At 40.0% G+C, this 24,091-nt stretch overlaps 1 protein-coding gene across 1 annotated transcript in view; it reads right to left on the bottom strand.

The window, feature by feature from the left end:
* Positions 1–18,449, bottom strand: part of LOC132482935 (serine/threonine-protein kinase Nek1-like) — a 151,495-nt gene extending 133,046 nt beyond the window's left edge. Inside the window, 3 exon segments of the mRNA XM_060088196.1 lie at positions 5,032–5,128; positions 5,809–5,957; positions 18,374–18,449. Coding sequence (XP_059944179.1) covers positions 5,032–5,128; positions 5,809–5,925 — 214 coding nt within the window. The 5' untranslated portion in view covers positions 5,926–5,957; positions 18,374–18,449.
* Positions 18,450–24,091: the final 5,642 nt, after the last annotated feature.

Below are 24,091 nucleotides of genomic sequence, written 5' to 3'. Positions count from 1 at the left end.
CTTCTCTCCACCCTCACTCTTCCATAGGGCTAAGACCACACCACTTTTTCCCGGGTAAGGAAGAGCGGCCCATATCACTTATTACAGCTCAAGGAACAGCCTTCCCAGAGTTCACTTCTCTTGCTGCCTTGTCCTGATGGCCTTCCTCCTGGCACCGTGGGTGGTGGTCTTGTTACTCGCAGTGCTCACATTCACCTTGTATACACTGCTTCCAATGTGCCCAGGGTTGGGAATCTACATGAATGAGCTGATTAAGAATCTGTATAACTCTTTACAATTGATACGAAAAGATCATCCAAATATACATGTGAGAAATCACTGTGTGAAAAAAAAACCCAGAAAACTGTACAATCTACTACTTATGAAAAATATGTATAGAATGTCACCATTTACACAGCATGAGAAACAAAAAGCAAAAAAAAAAAGTACTGTGTGCTGTGATTTATGTATGCTTATTAACGCTTAGAACATTTCTGGAGGAAAACTCAAGATAGTGGTACAACAGTGGGTACCTCCAGGAGGGAAAAACAGGTGACTCAAAAATAGAAACAGAAGGCAAATTTTTTACTGTTATGTAACCTTTGAATTCTGTACCATCTGCATGTAGCAAAAATAAAATAAAACTATTACAAGATTTTTTTTAAAAGGTGTGTGTGTCTGTGTGTGAGAGACACAGACAGACACAGAGACAGGGAGATAGAGAAGGTTAAACAGGACTTGAGAAAGGAAATGGAGAAGCAATCCTGAAGAAAATATCTGAGCTCTGTTATATTTTTTGTCATTTATCTTGGGATAACAACTAGTTAAAATGTAAGGTTAAAAGAAAAGTCTCTTCTGCATGAGGGAAATACTAATCTGTTTTGTATTCCTTTGATCATTCAAGCATCTGAGTGTCAACTATGTTCCAGGCACTTCGCACAAGATGCCAGGGATACAGAAATATAAGACACCATCCATATCACCAATGGACTCACACTGTACTGAATAAACACCCTCCAAAAAAACCCAACATAATGACCACCTAGAAACTGCTTGAAATTGAGGTAAAAAGACTGTAAGGCAAGTGACAAAGCCTCAAGACATGTTAGAAAACAACCGAGAGTTTAAGAGAGGACATGAACTATGACCTCTCAACGAAGCACGCACTGCTGGCAGGCCAACCCTGTAATTCTAACACTTTTCTCCCTTCATCGCCTCTCACTTGAGAAGCTGAAAAAATCCCAGATTCCCTAATTCCCAGTCTCCCCTACAGTTAGAGGTGGTTACTGACCCCATATCTGTCACTAAGATCTAAGAGGAAATCTGAACAGTGGCTTCTGAGAAAGCACTGGCTCTTGTCTGTTCCCAAGCTGCTGCTGCTGCCCTTCCCCCTTCTTTTGGCATCTTTTGGATGCAGGCGCTGCCTGGAGTTGCAAAGCATCTTCTCAGAATGAGGAGACAGCATTAGGCTTAAAAACGTGCCTATTAAGGATGTCAGAGTAGAAATCAGACAGGGCCTAAGACGCTATGTACACCCTATACACAGGACAGCTCATCTTTAAGACTTCCTGTTAGGTGAGATCATTAAGTATCTTTCTCACTTAAGCCAATACTGGCCAGATTTTCTGTTACCTGCAGCAAAAAGCAATCCAAATTTAGCCTCAAAGAAAAGCTTTCTTCAAGTACATAGAGAAGTTAGATTTTGGCAACACCAATGAGGAACAAGGTGAATGCCAACACAAGCTCCATAAGTGAGACTGAAAAACTTCCATTAAAGATATAAAAACTACTTTTGCAACAGTAAGAAGTAAAACAAACTTATGAGGTTAAAAACACTTATGAGGTAGGAAAATACAAACAAAAGAATGAAAGCAATTAGAAGGTGATAGCTAGAGACAACTAAAAACAGAGAGCAATAAATGAATAACAGTAGAAAAAATGAAACTGTATAACACAGATACTCCAATATACAGTGACACAACACTTTCTCAATGATAAGATCAATTTTTTTTTAAATTGAAAGATGTCAGGAATATAGACAAGAAGTGTCTAATTATAATATTTAATATAATCTAATTATACATTTATAAATCTGGTAATACTGTTTTCTCCCCACTCTCCAGTTTTACAAAACAATTTTATCCAAATTTTTCACATCTGTCATCAATATAAATGTCTTTTATTGATTCACCTATGTTTTCCCCATACACATGATCTTCATTTCCTTTTAAGTTAACTGAAAGAGAGCACTTTTAAAATCTGTTTATGTTGTCAGAGGAATTTTTTCTATGTCTTAATTCCCATACGCATAATATTGGGACTTAAAAAAAATCATTTTAGTGAGTTCATATGCATGATTGTCACAACATAACCATACTGCCTTTTAAGTGACTTTAGAAGACTTACAACAGTATCTAACATCTGCAATTATGACATCAGTATCAAATTTCTTTTATGCCTGTTTTTAAAACTAATTCTGCCTGAGGACCTCTATAAGCACTCAAAACTAACTCAGTGAAGTTTTCTTCCTCAAAACCACTTTGTTATTTAATGTATTTTAAAATTTGAGAGCACATCCTGTAATACAAGAGACTTTATAAGAAAGAATTCATCTGTAAGCTAAGACAACTTTATGACAAACAAATTTTGGAATATTTTTCCTTATTTTAAGGTATATATGGATTTTTTTTAAATAGTGAAATGAAAACTTTCCTGAAACAAAGAAAAACCAGAATCTGCAGGGAGAAAGGGTACAAAATGTTCCAAAAGAGACAGAATCAGAATTATTAATACTAAGCCATGTTCTGGTGAATTTCAATTCTAAAGAAAGAATCCTTCAAGCATCGAGGAAAGATAAAGTAAATTACCTTCAAGAGGAGAAGCTTTATGCTGACCTCAAACTTTTCTACAGAAACATTCAATGCCAGAAGACAAAATGTGATTGTAAGGGAAAAGGGGTCATCAAAGATACTTATTCATGTATAAAAGCATTAGTTAGACACTCTCAGAAATGCAAACAGTAACTGCATTGAGGGAATACAGCATCCATAAGCTCGTCATGAAAAAAAAATTGATGAAATCCAGAAAAGTTGGAGATAAATTCAAGTATCTCTGGAAAGGGGTATCTAAGTTATAAAAGAACTAACAATAAGAATTGAATCTGTCTAAATATAAAACCAAGGCCAAACAACTCTAAGAATTATAATTTCAGAACAAAAGATAATTATTAAATATTTTTACCCTGTCAAGATGAACAAACATCAGTGGGGAGGAACTGTGAAGACACTAATTTCCTCACCTTTCATGGCAGACGTTCAAAATAACATCAAAATTTTCACTTTTTTAACCAACTTGCTTATTTTTAAAAATTGGGAGATTTAAAATGTTCACATATGTAAGTTATGTATAATCATTTTAGAGAAAAATTAAATATTTGTGTTTCAGAGCTCCCAAAAGCTCTATGAGAAACTAAGAGGTCCAAAGAGCTACATGATTAAAATAAGAAGATGGCTCAGGTGAGGCAGAAACAGGGACCAAATTCTATACCAAATGTATAGGATCACCAGACGAAGCTATATCTTATAAATTTGAGAATGAACTTATAGGCCAGGGTTGGAGAGCTTGTGAGAAAAAGGAACTCTCATGCCCTTTAGTCTAAGAACTCCACTCCTAAAAGACTGCCACAGTACACAGACACCCGTACAAGGATGTCCAGGGCAACACTACCTGTAACAGTGAAACACTAAATACAACCTAAGTATCCATAACAGAAAAGAGGCTAAACAAATTGTGATACAGCCATAAAGGGCATCCCATGGAAAACACTGCAGATGTTACAAGAAAGTTGTAAAGAATGGGGTGCATCAATACAGTGACATGGAAAGATACCCATGAGAGACAAAGTGAAAAGAACTAGATGCAGACATACATAGATACGATCCCACTTGTTTTTCAACATCAAAGGCTACACACATATGCTTGTTCCACACAGTCACAGAAAATACAGTACGGAATCAACATGGAATTATTCACATTGCTTACCCCTCGGGAATGAGAATGAGCGTGAGGAACACAGATCTTGGGGTTCATGCATGTCTGCACTCCTGAATACGTTTACCATGAGCATTTACTCCTCTAAAACTAAACGCCAGTAACAATATAAACTTATTTAAAGAACGTGCTATACCCCTTGTGAATCATTCAGATGTTTCTAGGTGAAGCATTCAACATAAATACAAAACGTCTGATAGAATATGTGTTGACATACATTCAAACCTTTTTCCTTGAAATAGTAAAATCTTGGTGATGAAAGAAGAAAGAAACTAAAAGACAGATGCTAAGGGAGAGACAAATAAAGGAAATCAAGGTCCTGAGAAAGAAGAGATGGTTAACATTGTACTCTTTCACATGAGCTATAAAGCCTCATTTCACTGCCATCATAAAATAAATAAACTGAGTACTTTATGGCATAAGGTGTTAATGATCCATATACTTTTAAAAAGTATATTTTACTTTACTAGGTACCAAGTTTATTTGGGAACAAGGATACTTTAATTCAGCTGCTGAAACTGGTATGTAATGCGACCCTGAAATGGTCATTTAAACTATCTTTTACTTTCAATCTAGATTATCTTTCTATTTTGCAACTGACAGAGATTTATGATAATGGGAATGACTTCAATAAACCACTTTTCTGCCTTTAGAGAAGCTTTGTTTTACCTTAGTTCCTGCATTACCAAATATGATGGTAGATATTTCCAAAACAGCAATACTTTATAATATTTTAAGAACCTGAGAACACTCTCAAGCAGGATACTTCCTAAAATCAGAACATTTTCTCAGTGGCAGTGGTGGTAGCACTTAAAAGAAATTTAGTTTAAAAAGGTGTAAATGACTGTTCCTCCTATGTCTAAAATGCATGTGTATTGAAGCAGAAATGATATACTTTTCTTCCTGAGAATAATTCACAAAAAGATCCTTAAAAGGGAAGTATACAACAGTTATCATAAGGCTTAGGAGTTCTTTTGAGTGCTCTTGCAAAATTTATCTGACCTTCAGATGATTCTCTATACTGGACAATATTTGGATGCTTTATGTTTGCCAGCACTGCAACTTCTCTCCTTGATTTTTCCCTTTCTTTACTGGACATCTTAAATAGAAGGAAAAAAAGAAAACAGTACATTAAGTAAATAAACAACCTAATAGTCCATCAAAAAGAGAGTGGTTAAAAATAATGCTACTGGGACTTCCTTGTGGAGCAGTGGATAAGACTCTGCATTCCCAATGCAGGGGGCCTGGGTCCAAATCCTGGTCAGGGAGCTAGATGCCACACGCATGCCACAACTAAGGAGTCCGCAAGCCGCAACTAAGGAGCCCACAAGCCGCAAGGAGCCAGTAAGCCACAACTAAGGGGCCCGCAAGCTGCAACTAAGGAGCCCGCCTGCCGCAACTAAGACCCGGCACAACCAAATAAATAAATAAACATTAAAAATAATAATGATAATGCTACCAATGAAGCACAGCCCAAATACTAAAATACAGCTAGAAGTTAAAAAGAATAAGTTGAAGGCACAAATGTAACAAAAACATTTTAAGATGTTCAAACCAGATCAAGTCAAAGAACAGTAGGTGAGGTATCTTTTAAACACACAACCATGAGCACACATCACAGAAAACAATCTGAAAGGATTTACAGACTCTTCTGAAATTAGTGGTTCTCTCTGTGATTACGGCAGTCTTTCACTTTAGGTCATGCATTGCCATATATTTTTTTTATTCTCTCTTGTAACCCGACTTCTACTTGGATGACCAAACAAAAAATATACTTACGTTTGAGATGTTAATTTCTTTGATAACATACTGTCTGCCATCTTCTACAGATTTAACAAGAATGGCTTTTCCGAATGAACCTTCTCCGATCTTCTGTACTCTAACATACTTCTCCATGGTTCTTTTTCTAAGGCATCTTAACAGATAGGCTAGATATAAAAAAAAGAGTAACAGTTAATAGAAATAAAGCATGTCATCTATAACAATTATAATATTTAATTCAAATTCTATTCCTCAGTGATTTGCTTACTTAAAAAAAGATATATAAAATCTTTACTGAAGGTTAAATAAACTTTACCTCAATTTTAGTCATGCAACCTAGAGATAGCTAAAAAGAGAAGACCAGTGACATTTCAATCTTATAAGAATAATTTAGAAAGTCAAATACTGTACATACTTAATGGAGGAAGAAGCAAACCTTTTCCTACATGAACTAATTAATTTGCAGCATTACTTTACTACCTGCAATAAGAATACAAGCTTAGCAAGACTACTTCCCAAAGTTATTTACCTAATCCTCTCTTATTAGACATTTAAGCTGTTTACAGTGTTTGCTATTATAAAAGAATTCAGATTAAGTTTCTGTACATACATTTTTATGTACTCATTATAAAGATTTCCATAGTACACACTGTGAGTTCAAAGAATATGCACATGTTAAAGCTTTCAAACACACTGCTTGTCTTACAGAAACGCCTACTAGCTTGCATTCTGACCAGCAGTGAATAAAAGTGCCTGTTCCTACGTACTCTTTTAACAGTGGTTATTATTTATTAAAATCTTTCGGAGGCAATAAAGGGTAGTAGTCAAAGAGCACTAAAACCTTAGAGTCAGAGAGCCTGGGTTTAAATACTGGCTTTAGCACTTATTTGCTATTTAACCTCGGACAAGTTACTTATCTTTAAGTGGCACAGTTTGTTCATCTGTACAATGTGGCCAACAACAGGACCTGCTTATAGAGCTGCTGGGAGGATTAGTCAACTTCATTAATGTCTGGAGAACAGTGACCTACACACAGTGAGCACTGTGTCACAATCTGTCCCTACTGTTATTCATTATGTTGGATGGGGGAAGCAGTGTCTCTTTCTTTCTAAGTTCCTTTGCTCACCAATGAATCTGAAAAATTCTTCCACATTTCTGAACTGCTGCATTTCTTCTCTTTTGAACTATGCGTTCAATTTCTTTGTCCATTTTCTACTGGGATAGTCTTGTTTATTGTTTTTTAATTGAAGTACAGTTGATTACAATACTGTGTAAATTTCAGGTGCACAACGAAGTAGTCCAGATACATGTATACATACTTTCAGATTCTCTTCCATTATAGGTGTTTACAAGATTAGGAATATAGTTCCCTGTGCTATACAGTAGGTCCTTGTTGTTTATCTATTTTGTATACAGTAGCTTGTATCTGCTAATCCCAAACTCTTAATTTGTCCCTGCCACCCGTTTCCCCTTTGGTAACCACAATTTTGTTTTCTATGTCTGTGAGTCTATTTCTGTTTTGTCAGTAAGTTCATTTGTATCATTTTTTAGATTCCACATAAGTGATATCTTATGATATTTGTCTGTCTTACTTCACTTAGTATGATAATCTCTAGGTCCATCCATGTTGCTGCAAATGGCATATTGCATTTTTTATGGTTAAGTAATATTCCATTGTATATAGGTGCCACATCTTCTTTATCCATTCCTCTGTCGATGGACACTTAGGTTGCTTCCATGTCTTGGCTATTATAAACAGTGCTGCTATAAACATTGCATCCTCTTTATAGTTTCTAGTTGCTTGTTACAGCGATCTGCATTTCTATCAACAATCTTTCTTAACTCCTTCAGCATTTTTATTACCTCCTTTTCTAAATCAGGGTCTGGTAGACTGGAGAAGTCTGTTTCATTGTTTGTTCCTTCAGGGGATTTCTCTTGTTCTTTTACTTGGGAGTAGTTCCTCTGGTTTTTCATTTTAGTTAAATTTCTCTGACTCTAAGAATTTAAGAGAAACAGTTATCTATCGTGGTCTCACAGGGCTGTTTTTATGTGGGAGTGTCCCTGTGTAGACTGTGTGAGTCCTATTATTTTTGGTGCGAAGGCTGTTTTTAGTGTGGATGCTTGCCACGTCTTTCCTCAGGGTGTGCTGGCCCTTGTCCCCTTGATAAGGGGTGTGTCTGGTGTTGTGGTGACCAGAGCCTGCAGTGGATACTGCGTGGGGCCTCTTCTCTGCCCTGTAGTTGTCACAGCCCTGTCAGGGACAGGGTCTGCTCCTCAGCTGTCACAGTTGAAGCCCCCAGATCCAGTTCCAAGCTGCAATATGAGGAATGAGGGGCTGGAGCACTAGGAGACAGAAGCCAGTGTATGTTTCTCCCCAGGAGCTTTCCACCAGGACATGCAACTCTGTGATGCCACCCATGTGCACATGCACAGAGTCCACTTTTAGTGAACTGGTGCTAGTGCTGCCCTCAGGGGCCACCTCAGGGCCTCGGTGGACGTCCCTCAGGCATGCACGAGTTGTCCCAAAACCCACGCACCACCACGAGAGCCTGCCACAGCCACAGCCTGGGATGCACTGTGGGAGGACCGGTGATTGGCTCTGATTTCAGCCCCACCTCTGTGTGCACGCCCACAAACTGCGCAAAGTCCATGGCAGCCAGAGCCATGTCCACTGTGAGCATGCTGATAATGGGCTGCTAAGGCGGCTCACACCCCTCCCTTTATGCACTGACAACAGGCTCCTACGGCGGGCCCACGCTCCTGCTGTGCGCACCCCCAGCTGTGTCCTGTGCCACACTCCAGGCCCTTTGGGCTGTCTCCATGCACCCAACCTGAGTCCCTGCCCGGGTCTGTCTGCTGAAGCCTGAGTTGCAGCACCCAGTTGCTGCACACACCAGCAGGCGCACCACAGGCTGGAAAGTGCAGCGGCATGGCCAAGACGGTCTGTGCTGCACTCTCTCTACCCTGTAGGACAGCAGGCCAGTTTCCACACTGTCCTCTCAAGCCTCTGAAGCTCCCTATCTGTCCCACCGAACCTCCCAGCCGGTAAAGGAGGTTCCCAGAGCGAGGGAACATTCCTCTTTCACAGCTCCCTTCCAGGGGGCAGGCCCCATCCCAATTCCTCGTCTCCCTTTTCCCTTTGTCCTATTTAATTATTTGGGGATCTTTACTGCAGCTTTGGTTGTATGAGATTTTCTGCCAGCTTTCAGTAGGTATTCCATGAAAATAGTTTCACATATAGATGTATTTTTTAAAATTTATTATTTATTTTTGGCTGTGTTGGGTCTTTGTTGCTGCGAGCAGGCTTTCTCTAGTTGCGGCGAGCGGGGGCTACTCTTTGTTGCGGTGCACGGGTTTCTCATTGCAGTGGCTTCTCTTGTTGCAGAGCACGGGCTCTAGGCGAGCAGGCTCAGTAGTTGTGGCACGTGGGCTCAGTAGTTGTGGCACAGGCTTAGTTGCTCCGCAGCATGTGGGATCTTCCCGGACCAGGGCTTGAACCCATGTCCCCTGCATTGGCAGGTGGATTCTTAACCTCTGCGCCACCAGGGAAGTCCCACAGATGTATTTCTGATGTACTTGTGGGAGGAGGTGAGTTCCACATCCCTCTACTCCACCATCTTCAAGTTCATTTTCTTTTCATTAGTTTGTAGAAGCTTCTTTAATGACGAAGTTAGCCTTTCTCCAGCATGAATTTTTTTGCTTATATGCCATTTGTCTTCAATTTTATTGAAATACAAGTTATTTTGATGCGAACAAATTTATTAATGTCTTCCTTATATTTCTGCCATTGGTATCACACTTAGAAACTTACAGTACCAAATACCGTAAGATACTTGATTAAGGTTGTTAACTTCAGCAAGAGTAACTTCAGGAGAGTGGTGCAGACAGAAGTGAGTACAATAGGTTAGGTAATGAAAGCTTAAAGAAGTGAAGGGAAGGGGAGGAGGATAGATGGAGGGAGAGGAAGGGAGAGAAAACGTGTCCCAAAAGCAACCTCTAGCACTGCCTATTGGCAAGATCACACATACTGTGAAGATACATGAATTCACTTTGTTAATCTAAAAATAATAAATATTTAATTTAGGAGGGTGTGGCCAAGATGGCAGAGTAAGAAGACCCTGAGCTCACCTCCTCCCACAAACACACCAAAAGTACAACTATTTAAAGAGCAGCTACCTATAAGAACCGGAAGAACAGCAGAAAAGATTTTCTGCAACTGAAGATACAAAGAAGGAACCACAATGGGATGGGTAGGAGTGGTGGAGACCCGGTATAGATAAGACGCACAGCCATGGGCAGGTGACCCACAAATGGGAGGATAATCACAAATGCAGAGGTTCTCCCCGAGAAGCAAGGGGTTCAAGCCCTACATGAGGCTTCCCAGCCCAGGGCTCCTGCACCAGGTTGATGAACCCCCAGAATACCTGGCTTTGAAGGCCAGCAGAGCTTGCATATAAGAGAGCCAGAGCACTGTAGGAAAAAAAGACTCTACTCTTAGAGGGGGCACACAAAATCTCACCCACTCTGAGATACAGCTCTGAGAGGCAATAATTTTAAAGAAGCTTATATCAAACCCACCTGCTAATCTTGGAGAGACCCCGGAGAGGCAGGAGGGCCACTGGGACTCCCCTGGGGACACAGACGCTCGCAGCAGCCATTTTTGGAAGTCTTCTTCCACGAAGACACTGATGGTACAAAAGCAAGCTTGGAGTCCTCTCTCTAGCCTATTAGCAACAGGAGCTTACCCAACCACTAACCAGATGGCAAGAGCCCTGGAGGCCACCCCCTGGGGACCTGCAGTCAGCTACGCTAGTACCCAGCCCCACCCACCAGTGGCAGCCACCACAGGAGGCAGGACCTGACAATCAACCAGGCCACAGGGTAGCCCCACCAAAAAAGAAGGGCCCACATAAGGGACACTCCTAGAGCACATAGCTCTTGTGACCAAAGAGGAGTGTGCCACTGGCTCTCATAAGACAACTCCTACACAAAGCCACTTGTCCAAGATTGGGAAACACAACCGACCTACCTAATTCATAGAAATAAAGATAGATAATTCAGTAAAATGAGGAGACAGAGGAATACATACCATAGGAAGAAACAAGACAAAACCCCAGAAGGACTAAGCAAAATGGAGATAAGCAATCTACCCAATTAAGAGTTCAAGGTCATGATCATACAGATGCTCAATAAATTCAGGAGAAAAATGCATGAACACTCTTAGAAGTGTGGCAAGGAGTTAAAAAACACAGGAAAAAACCCAACAAATATGAAGAATACAATCACTGAAATAAAAAATACACTAAAAGGAATAAGCAGTAGATTAGATGATACAGAGGAACAGATCAACAAACTGGAAGACAGAGTAGTTGAAATCACCCAGCTGAAGAGAAGAAAGAAAAAAATAATTTTTAAAAATGAAGATAGTTTAAGAAACCGCTAAGACAACATCCAATGTGTAACATTAGCATTATAAGGGGTCCCAGGAGGAGAAGAGACAGAGGAAGGGGAAGAGAACTTATTTGAAGAAATAATAGCTGAACATTTCCCTAACCTGGGAAAGAAAACATATCCAGGTCCAAGAGGTACAGACAGTCCCCAACAAGATAAACCCACAGAGGTCCACAGCAAGAAACATTAAAATGAAAATGGCAAAAATTAAAGATTAAGACAGAACCTTAAAAGCAGCAAAAGAAGGCTTCCCTGGTAGAGCAGTGGTTAACAGTCTGCCCACCAATGCAGGAGACATGGGTTCGAGCCCTGGTCCAGGAGGATTCCACATGCCACAGAATGACTGGGCCTGTGTGCCACAACTACTGAGCCTGCGCTCTAGAGCCCACGAGCCACAACTACTGAAGCTCATGCACCTGGAGCCCATGCTCCACGACAGGAGAAGCCATCACAAAGAGAGGTCCCCGCACTGCAAGAAGAGTGGCCCCTGCTCGCCGCAACTAGAAAAAACCCATGCACAGCAACAAAGACTCAACACAGCCAAAAATAAATAAATTTTTCTTAAAAAAGCAGTAAAAGAAAAGCAACTAGTTATGGGACTTCCCTGGTTGTCCAGTGGTTAAGACTTCGCCTTCCAATGCAGAGGCTGCAGGTTCGATCCATGGTCTGGGAGTTAAGATCCCACATGCCTCGCGGCCAAATAAACCAAAACATAAAACAGAAGCGGTGTTGTAACAAATTCAATAAAGACTTTAAAAAATGGTCCATATCAAAAAACTCTTTAAAAAAAAAGGCAACTAGTTATGTACATGAGAACTTCCAAAAGATCATCAGTTGATCTTTGCAGGCCAGAAGGGAGTAGCATAATACATTCAAAATGATAAAAGGAAAAAGGCTATAACCCAAAATACTCTACCTGGCAAGGCTATCATTCAGATCTGAAGGAGAGATAAAAAGTTTTACAGAAAGGCAAAAGTGAAAAGAGTTCAGCACCACTAAACTGGCTTTACAAGAAATGTACAAAGACTTCTCTAAGTGGAAAAGAAAAGACCATAACTAGAAATATGAAAATTACAAGAGGAAAAATCTTATTGGTAAAGGCAAACATACTGTAAAAGTAGTAGATAAACCACTTATAAAGCTAGCAGGAAGGTTAAAAAAGAAAAGTTGTAAAATCATCTATATCCACAATAAGTAGTTAAGGGATACATAAACAAAAAGATGCAAAAAAGAAATGAAGACAAAAACATTCAATTTGGGGGGTAGGGAGAAAAAACACAAAATTGTTAGAATGCATTAGGATTTAAGTGATCATCAACTTAAAATAATTATAGTACATACACACACACACATACATATGTGTGTGTGTGTGTGTGTGTGTGTGTGTATATATATGGGGAGAGAGAGAGAGAGGGAGAGAGAGAGAGGGAGAGAGAGAGAGGGAGAGAGAGAGAGGGAAGGAGGGAGAGAGGGAGAGAGACAGAGAGAGACAGTGGGGAGAGAGGGTTAGGGAGGGAAGGGGGTTGTTATATATGAACTTCGTGGTAACCACAAACCAAACGTATAATAGATAGATACACAAAAAAGAGAAAGGCATCCAAACATAACACTAAAGATAGTCATCAAGGGAATTCCCTGGTAGTCCAATGGTCAGGACTTGGCACCTTCACTGCCATGGGCCCGGGTTCGATCCTTGGTCAGGGAAGTAAGACTGCACAAGGCACATTGCGCAGCCAAAAAAAGAAAAAGAAAAGACAGCCATCAAATCACAAGGGAAGAGAACAAGAAAAAGAACTTAAAAAAGAACGTGAAAACAATTAACAAAACAGCAATAAGTACACACCTATCAATAACTACTTTTTTTTTTTTTTTTTTTCTTTTTGCGGTATGCGGGCCTCTCACTGTTGTGGCCTCTCCCGTTGCGGAGCACAGGCTCCAGATGCGCAGGCCCAGCGGCCATGGCTCACGGGCCCAGCCGCTCCGCGGCATATGGGATCCTCCCAGACCGGGGCACGAACCCGTATCCCCTGCATCGGCAGGCGGACTCTTAACCACTGCGCCACCAGGGAGGCCCAATAACTACTTTAAATGTAAATGGACTAAATGCTCCAATCAAAAGACACAGCATGTATGCTGCCTTACAAGAGACTCACTTCAGAGCTAACACACACACAGACTGAAAGTGAGAGGATGAAAAAGGTATTCCATGCAAAGGGAAATGGAAAGTATAGCTGGGGTAGTTATACTTACAGCAGACAACAGACTCTAAAACAAAGACTGTAACAAGAGACAAAGAATAACAATAGACAACGATAAAGGGATCAATCTAACAAGAAGATATAACAATTGTCAATATATATGCACCCAGCATAGGAGTACCTAAATACCTAAAGCAAATATTAACAAACATAAAGGAAGAAATTGACAGAAACACAATAACAGTAGGCAAATTTAACACCCCACTTACATCAATGGACAGATTACCCAGACAGAAAATCAATAGGGAAACAATGGCCTTAAATGACACATTAGATCACATGGACTTAAGAGATATATATATAGAACGTTCTATCCAAAAGCAGAACACACATTCTTCAAGCACACATGGAACATTCTCCAAGATACAAGTCTCAATAAATTTAAGAAGAGTGAAATCATATCAAGCATCTTTTCTGATCACAACAGAGATTAGAAATCAATTACAAGAAAAAAACTGCAAAAAAATTAAAAATGCAGATACGTTACTAAACAACAAATACATCACTAAAGAAATTAAACATGAAATCAAAAAATACCTGGAGACAAATGAAAACAAAAACACAATGATCCAAAATCCATGAGACACAGCAAAAGCAGTTCTAAGAGGGAAGTTTATAGCAATACAAGACTATCTCAGGAAACAAGAAATCTCAAATAAACCATCTAACCTTACACCAAAAGGAACTACGAAAAGAACAAAACCCGAAGTTAGTAGAAAGAAAAAACAGAGTTCACAGCAGAAATAAATGAAATAGAGACTAAAAACAAATAGAAAGATAAATGAAACTAAGAGTTGGATCTTTGATAAAATAAAGAAAATTGCTAAACCTCTAGCCTGACTTATGAATAGAGAAAAATATATAAAATCTGAAATGAAAGAGAAGTTACAATGATACCACAGAAATACAAAAGATCATAAGTGATTACTATACATAACTTTATACCAATAAAATAGACAACCTAAAATAAATGGATACATTTCTAGAAACATATAACCTACCAAGACTGAAACAGGAAGGAAAAAAAGTACGAAAAGACGGCTCAACAATAATTAAATTGAATCACTAATCAAAAAACTCCCAACAAACAGAAGTCCACAACCAGGCAGCTTCACAGGCGAATTCTACAAAACACTTATGGAAGAGTTAACACCCATCCTTCTCAAGCCAGTCAAAGAAAACTGAAGAGGAAGGAACACTTCTGAACTCATTCTACAAGGCCAACATCACCTGATACCAAAACCAGACAAAGATACCACAAAAAAGGAAAATATCACTTTAAGGGTCAATATCACTGATGAACACAGATGCAAAACTCCTCAACAAAATATAAGCAAACCAAATTCAACAATACATTAAAAGAATCATATACCATTATCAGGTGGGATTTAACTCAGGGATGCAAGGCTGGTGAGATATCTGCCAATCAACCAATGTGATACACCATATGAAAAAAAAACTGAAGAATAAAAACCATACGATCATCTCAATAGATGAAGAAAAAGCTTTTGACAGGATTCAACATCCATCTATAAAAACTCTCAGCAAAATGGGTACAGAGGGAACATACCTCAACATAATAAAAGTAATATATGAACCTATAACCAACAGCATACTCAATGGTGAAAAGCTGAAAGGATTTGCTTTATGATCAGGAACAAGACAAGGATGCCAAATATTGCCATTTTTATTTGACATAGTATTGGAAGTCAAATCAAAGCAACTGGTAGCTTTGCTAGCCAAAGCAATCATACAAGAAGAAGAAATAAAAGGAATCCAAGTTGGAAAGGAAGAAGTAAAACTATCACTGTTTGCATATGACATGATACTAGAAATTACCTGGTATTATAGAAAAATCCTACAGACACCACCAAAAAGCTATTAAAACTAATAAATGAATTGAGTAAAGGTGCAGGATACAAAATTAATATATGGAAATCTGTTGCATTTCTATACCCTAACAATGAACTATCAGAGAAATTAAGAAAAAAATCTCATTTACAACTGTGGCAAAAAGAATAAAATACCTAGGAATAAATATGACTAAGGAGGTATCAATAAAAGACCTGTATTTAGAAAACTATGACAATGATGAAAGAAACTGAAGATGACACAAACAAATGGAAAGATATACTGTGCTCGTGGATTGGAAGACTCAATATTGTAAAAATGACCATCCTCCCCAAGGGAATCTACAGATTCAATACAATCCTATCAAAATACCAATAGCATTTTTCAAAGAACTAGAACAAATAATTCTAAAATTTGTATGAAAATATGAAAGGCCCAAAATAGCCAAAACAATCTTGAAAAAGAAGAACAAAATTGTAAGCATCACACTCCCTGATTTCAAACTATACTACAAAGCCACAGTAATCAAAACAGTACAGTATTGGCACAAAAACGGACACACAGATCAACTGAACAGAACAGAGAGCCCAGAAATACATCCACACTAATATGGGAAAATTAATCTAAGACAAAAGAGTCAAGAATATACAACAGGGAAAAGTCAGCCTATTCAATAAAGGTTGTTGGGAAAACTCGACAGCCACATGCAAAAGAATCAAGCTGGACTACTTTCTCATACCATATACAAAAATAAACTCAAAATGAATTAAAGACTTAAATGTAAGACCTCAAACCATAAAACTCCTAGAACAAAACATATGCAGTGTACTCTTTGAAATCTTAGCACTATTTTTTTAGATACCTCTCCTCAGGCAAGGAAAATGGAAGCAAAAATAAACATTTGGAACTACATTAAACTAAAAAACTTGCACAGCAAAGGAAACTATCCACAAAACAATACGGCAGTCTACTGAATGGGAGAAGATATTTGCAAACATTATACTTTATAAGGAGTTAATATCCAAAACATACAAAGAACTCATACAACTCAACATCAAAAAAAAAAAACATTAAAAAATGGGTTGAGACTCTTAATAGACATTTTTCCAAAGAAGAACTACAGATGGCCAACAGACACGTGAAAAGATACCCAACTTCACTAATCATCAGGGAAATGCAAATCAAAACCACAGTGAGATATCACCTCACTCCTGTCAGAACAGCTATTATCAAAAAGACAACCAAAAAAAGGTGTTGGAGAGGATGTAGTGAAAAGGGAATCTTCGTGCACTCTCAGTGGAAATGTAAGTTGCTGCACACACTCTGGAAAACGGTATGAAGGTTCCTCAAATAATTAAAAATAGAACTACCACGTAATCCAGCAATTCCACTTCCGGGCATTTGTCTGAAGAAACCAAAACACTAATTCAAAAAGATATGTGCACCCCAATGCAGCATTATTTAAAACAGCCAAGACATGGAAGCACCTGAATTGTCCATCAATAGATGAATGGATAAAGAAGACTTGGTATATATATACAATGGACTACTACTCAGTCATAAAAAAGAATGAGGTGATTCCTTGGTGGTCCAGTGGTTAGGGCTCGGCGCTTTCACTGCCGGGGCCCGGGTTCAATCTCTGACGGGGGAAGATTTTGCAAGCCACGTGGCACGTGGCACAGGCAAAAAAAAAGAAAGAGAGAGAGAATGAAATGTGCTATTTGCAGTAACATGGACATTACGCTAAGTGAAGAAAGTCAGACAGAGAAGGACAAATACTGTATGATTTCACCTATACATGGAATATATAAAAGAAAACAAATGAAGAAATGTAACAAAAGAGAAACAGACTCATAGATACAGGGAACAAACTGGTGGTTGCTAGAGGGGTGGGGGTGGGGGTGAGTGAAATAGGTTAGGGAGACTAAGAGGTACAAACTTCCAGTTACAAAACAAGTCATGAGGATGTAACATATACAACATAGGGAATACAGTCAATAGCGCTGTAATAACTTTATTTGGTGATAGATTGTAACTATCATGGTGACCACTCTGTAATGTATAAAAAAATCAAATCTTTATATTGCACACCTGAAACTAATATAATATTGTAAGTCAACTATACTTAAATAAAAAATAAAGTATAGGGCCTCCCTGGTGGCGCAGTGGTTGAGAGTCCGCCTGCCGATGCAGGGGATACGGGTTCGTGCCCCGATCTGGGAGGATCCCATATGCCGCGGAGCGGCTGGGCCCGTGAGCCATGGCCGCTGGGCCTGCGCATCCGGAGCCTGTGCTCCGCAACGGGAGAGGCCACAGCAGTGAGAGGCCCGCATACCGCAAAAAGAAAAAAAAAAAAAAAAGTATAAATAAATAATTCGAAAAATAGTGATTCACATAACTTGCTCTTTTCTATTTCCATTCCATTGCACGCAGGCTTTCTATGTATGATTCCCTTCTAGGAGAAAATGAGCTTGTCATGAAGACTATATTACAATTTCTATGACAGTTTACCATATCTCTCATTGTAAGTGAACAAATTCATGTTCTCATTTCACCCATTAATACTAAATTCAATTTTATTTTGCCTCTAATATATTGATCCAGTCTCCTTAAATGAAAAAATTCATATCCTGTGTCTGTAAGACTCAAAGGCCACAACTTTGCCTGTGGTAAATCAATGGGATAATCATGCTTAAGAGAAATTTGTGGGAAAAGAGCCTTCTTCTACCTCAGGAAACTTCTATTTCAAACTTTCTGTAAGAAATGACATGGCTTTTAGCAGCTGTAAGAGAAACAAGAAATTAACTATTATGACAGCACTACAGCATCGCTAGTGAGTTAAAGAAGAAAAGTCACTCCAAACATATTTGCAAGCCCAAGTTTGGTCATTCGGCATAATATAATAGCTCTCTGGACCCCAGACAGAATTTAATAATTTCTCTAGGTCATGATATCACATTACTATGCTGTTTAGAAAAAATATAAACTCATCTTAGAAAACTAAATTTCATAAATCAAATTACATTAAATAGGGCTTCCCTGGTGGCGTGGTGTTTGAGAGTCCGCCTGCCGATGCAGGGGACACAGGTTTGTGCCCCCGGTCCGGGAAGATCCCACATGCCGCAGAGCAGCTGGGCCCGTGAGCCATGGCTGCTGAGCCTGCGCATCCGGAGCCTGTGCTCCGCAACGGGAGGGGCCACAACAGTGAGAGGCCTGTGTACCACAGAAAAAAAAAAAAATTACATTAAACAGTAACCGTACAATGAGACTACTTCACAACCATCATTACTCTGTGACTTTTGCCAAGAAAAAAAATCACAATTAGTCCATCTGGCCCTCCCCCAAAATGGAGATGCCAATCCCTTTTGAGGGACCCCACTAACAAGATGGAGGCTCTGAGGGTCCTAGCACTGCAGTGCGCTGCCCACCACAGGACTACAGTGTGTTCTGGCACCTCCGGAAAGTGGAGGAGAATCTACTGCCCCGGAAGTGAAGAAAGACGGCTCTCACTGCCACCAAATAACGTCCAGTGCAGACAGCTTTCTGGACAATGAAAGGCAAGGTAGGTGAGTTTCAGAGCAACCAACAACCCCTCCTATTCTGCACTGTCTACACTTGACTAGTATTGGATGTCAGACGAAGTGAAAGGGAAAACACGGCAAGATAGATAATTTCAGCCTCTTAAAGCATATGTAACTGGGGTACTTACTTCTTAGTCAGGAGACTTCTCAGCTGAATAACAACTCTAGAAGGTTTTTAAACCAAAGGAAATAAAAGGTAACAACAAAATGTACTATAGGCTTACACATCCAAAATAGTCGTAACATGTAACTGAAGAAGCATACAGATCCTATTCTAATTTCATTACTGTAATAAACCCAAATTATAAATAAATATTTGTCCTTTCTATGCTTCAGCTTCCAAAGTCAGAGGGAAATAGCATAACAACTTGACAGTTTCTTAAGGTCTCTAACAATTACATCAATTTAATCCCTGTAATACATATGTGATACTGAAGATACTCAAAGTATAAAATTAGAGATTTTTTTGATATTTCCAAGAGTCTTGTGATATAACAAATAAAGCAATGGATTCAGAAGAGAAAAGTTATGTGACCAAAAGCAAACCACCCTACTTCCCTGGGTCTTAGTTTCTTCATCTAAAAACACTAAAGATTTAAATATAATACTATCTTAAGGGCCCTATGAATTCTAAGTCTGTGACTCAAGGAGAAAAACATTTAAAAGTAGGTCAGTAAGTAGGAAACTTCAACAATTTAAAATTGCACTATTAGCCACAAAGAGTAGGAATGACAGAGAGATGGCCAAAGCCTTTCCTTCAGAAAAATCAAAAGATGCCCCAAATCTTTAGCCTAAATCTTTAAAAAATCAAAAAATAAACTGCAACTTACAAGTTAAGATATCAGACTGAACGTACATATTTACCTCTGCTTCTTCCCTAAACCCAGCTAACAAAGCTTGAAAGGATCAGAAAGGCAGAAGAGGAGAGACAGCAATGGCAATAAAATTCTGGAAGCTGACAAACACAAGAGCAAGCAGCAACGGACTCAGGAAGCTAGAGAAAGCTGTGTCCTCAACCACGAGTGGGGACGAAGTCACTTCCACTACAGACTAGCTCAGTGACTGGCAGAGACTTTATAAGAAGCTGTCAGACACACAGCTCCTCCATCCCCTCTCCCAGTCAGGCGACCACCCCTCCCATCTTGGCAGCAGGCAAGAGATGTCTCCAGATTAGGAACACCCATCACAGCTGAGAATGGAAATACCGTCTGGGAGACTGAATGAAAGCTGACATAATGAACGATGAGACTGTTTCGGACCATGATGGTGCACTTGTACCAGACCACCCTGTCTCCAAAAACAATCACGAACCCGGAGTAAAATATATAAAAGAACAGAAAGAAATTCACTGAGAGGTGGGAATATCCTAGTGAGTCCCACATTACCCCAGCCTTTTCCCTGAAGACATTTTCCAAACTGTGGCACAGCAGAATGGAGCTTGAGTAGAAAGCAGCATCCTTACGGGCTGAGGACAGAGAGGTCACCAAAATCCTGGGGAGGAGGAGAAGGAACAGGAGGCCAAAAATGTGCACGTAAATTCCTCTCCTGTCAGTCAGCCCACTCCTAAATTGTGCAGATACAGGGCAAGACTAAATCAGACTAGTCCTAACGACAGAAACAGACTCACAAATGACTCAAATACGGAGCTATCAGCAGGGGACTTCAAATAACCTTGATTAATAAGTTCAAGAAAATAGGAGGAAACGATGGACAAAAGTGATTTTTTAAAAGATGGAGAATTTCAACAAAGAACTGAAATTTATTTTTAAAAACTAAAAACTTCTAAAACTAAAATATAAAATATGTGGAATTAAGAACTCATTGCATGGGTTTTACAGCAGGCAGCATACAGCAGGATTAGTAATCTGGAAAATAAACCAGCAGAATATATTCAACCAAAGAACACAGAGAAAAAATGAAGAAAAAACAAAAAGACATACCCGGAAGGAAGGAACGAAGAAAAGGAAAGGAAGTTTCAATATTCGAAAGATTTTAATACTTAATCTCTAAATTTAATGCTTCCCTAGTAAAAACACAAACTCTGGGGGTGAGGGTGATCAGACGAGCTTATTTTTAAAGTTAATGTGAAAAAAAGAAGAAAGAATAGCCAGAGATACCGGAAAAAAAAAAAAAAGCAATGAAGGAAGAGTTGTTCTACTTGATATCAAGACACATTATAAAGCAGTAATAATTATGAACTAGACAGGTAAATCGTAGAAAGTCCAAAAATATACAAAAAAATTTTTTTAATTTGGTAGATGACCATGGTGACATTTTAAATCAGTAAGGAAAAGATGGATTTTGAAATAAATAGTTTTTAGACTAAGTAGCCATATGGGAAAAAAAAATTAAATCCATTTTCTTCATTTTACATCAACACAAATTTCAGACGATAAAATACGTAAATGTCCATCAAATTTTTCTATATGGCATCACTCTTTTCAAGTATCTCAACTACGCTCGAGAAAAAATATCTTAGCCTCTAGTCAAGTTAGACATCTTTCCTCACTTTTTACTAAGAACACCTTTAAGCCACAAATAAATGTTTGACATAATAAAATTTTGTGCACCGAATGAGAAAAATGTCAGAGTATATGAATGAAAAGCTGTATCCCCACCAATCTGGAACGTTAAGCCTCTTCAGCTGCTTCAGCTATTTGATGCACAAGCAAGTTGTCCTGAAGGGAAACACTGGTAAAGAAGTGTCAACAGATTTCAGGAAGCCTTCAGGGTACTGTCTGCAACCAGGATCTACACATATAGTTCTCCCCAAATAATGAATACCATTTTGGGTTATGGGAGAGGCTCAGTTTAACTCCTCAAAGAGGAAAGGCCCTGTCTTACTTCGCATAATTCAAAACAGGAGAAAGCAAAAGCGGGATTCCTAATAGTTTTTTCAAAATATTTGTTGTTCTTCTCTGTAAGTCTATTCCTCTCTGTAAGACTATTCAGACAACAATTAACAGCTTCCCTAGTGAAAGTACCAACATGTAAATAAAGAGTTTACATTCATGAAATGGATATATTCAAGTCCAGGGAATTAGACAGAGGAAAATATACTTGGATTATTAAATGCATTATTAAAATGACCTCAAAAGAACTCCAAGTTCCATAACCTTTACTAAACTCCCAGTGGTGACTCTTAACGTGCAAAACCTGTTTTCCCACAAAACAGGCTCCTTACCTCTCACCAAAAACAAGCGGGCAACGTTAAAACAGATCTGCGGATGTTCTAATTTCAGACAAATCTAAAGCAGAAACAAAGAACTACTTCTCTCCATATCTGGCTTCCCTCCATCACCTCTGCAATACTGCTGCATCATAAGAAAAGGCCATTATTAGCATATACTGGATATTACTTTTAATCCTTCATAATTATTTCTGATGTAACTTACCCTGGCAATACAAAAATTTCTGCTTCTTGGGGGGCGGATCTTACATTAGAGAACAAAAATCAGGCCTGCATAAAAAAAAAGTTGTGATGAGCTCTACAAGTCCTAGAACTTTCAATGCTTTCCATAAAGAAATTGTTGAATCAAACTATGGAAACTGAAATATAAGATTATGGGCCAGCCAGTTAACTGCTACTCATTTTCTAGTTAAAAGGTATACGTAAAGATCACAGACAAGATATAAGCAACATATATGACTTCTTACTCATACCAACGCTTCTACTCTTATTTTAATTCCATGATCACTATCGCTTTTTAAATAATGTCCAAAGGGTGCTCAGTAACATACACGGTTCCTTAGAGAACTCACATCTTGACAAGGTGCGGCTACTGGTGCTATTTTCCGCGCACTTCAGGGAGGACCCCGCAGCCTCTACATCGGAAGTCGAGGCAAGCTCTCCCGTTTCCCGACCAACCCCACCATCGCGGACGTCACGCCGCCCCGAGCGCAGCCCACCTCAGGACCCCGGCCGTGGGCGGGCACCGTCCGGGGGTCGCTGCCTTCCCGCGGGGCTCAGCGAGCCCGAGGCATCCCCCCGCGGTCCGGAAAGGTCATTGGGCCGCAGCCCGCGCCACCCCGGCCAACGCCCCGGGACACGGGTCCGCGCCGCCGGACGAAACAAACCGGTTTCCGAGCCCCTTGCAACGGCGGCGGTGGCGTGGGGTGTTCCCCGGGCGCCGCCCCCCAACTTCTCAGAGATGGCTGCCGGCGGCCTCGCGGGCCGGGCGCATTGGGGCTGGGGGCTCCCTGCCGGTTCGTCCCCCAGCCTCGCCACGCGGGCGCTGGCTACCCGGCAACGCGGAGATGCACTCCGGGCTCAGGATCAGGACTCCACAAGCAGCGCCCCAAATCCCGGAGCCAGAGCAGAAGGCGGGGCGTCCCTGGTGCGCCCGTGTGACGTTAGCGCGCCGAAGGCGGCTTGGAGCGGGGGTGACTGGGAAGGGCAGGCGGGGGCGGGGGCGGGGGCGGGCTCCCTAGGTGCGGGAGGAGAGGAGAGGAGGAAAGGGAGACCAGAGCGTCCCTCACTCACAGGAGCGAGGCCCGGCGGCAGTCAGAACATGCTGGAGCTGCTGTGGAATAAAGCCTGTGATAAATTCGTCTCGCACATACCGCACAGTAAAAGGGATTTTTTTTTTAAACTTGAGGGCCATTTCTTAGGGATGCCATATTTTTAAACTAAATTTGCTTTAAAAAGCAAGACAAGTGAAATAAGTCAAATACTGTATGATATCACTTACATGTGAAATCTAAAAAATAATATAAACTAGTGAATGTAACAAAGAATCAGCTATAATTCAACAATTATTTTTTTCCTTCCTTTATAAATTTATTATTTTCGGCTGCGTTGGGTCTTCATTGCTGCACGCAGGCTTTCTCTAGTTGCGGCGAGCAGGAGGTACCCTTCATTGCAGTGCGCGGGGCTTCTCATTGTGGTGACCCCTCTCGTGGTGCGTGGGCCTCCGCAGTTGTGACACACGGGCTCAGTAGTTGTGGCTCACGGGCTTAGTTGCTCCGCAGCATGTGGGATCTTCCCGGACCAGGGCTCGAACCTGTGTCCCCTGCATTGGCAAGTGGATCCTCAACCACTGTCCACCAGGGAAGCCCTCTAATAAATATTTTTTAAAACAACACAAACAAAAAACGGCAAAAAGGAAACAGACTCACAGATATAGAAAGCAAACTAGTAGTTACCAGTGGTGAGAGGGA

Source organism: Mesoplodon densirostris (assembly GCF_025265405.1).
Source record: "Mesoplodon densirostris isolate mMesDen1 chromosome Y unlocalized genomic scaffold, mMesDen1 primary haplotype SUPER_Y_unloc_1, whole genome shotgun sequence".
NCBI lineage: Eukaryota > Metazoa > Chordata > Mammalia > Artiodactyla > Ziphiidae > Mesoplodon > Mesoplodon densirostris.
The sequence above is the reverse complement of the archived record's forward strand: the minus strand, read 5'-3'. Positions and strand labels throughout refer to the sequence as shown.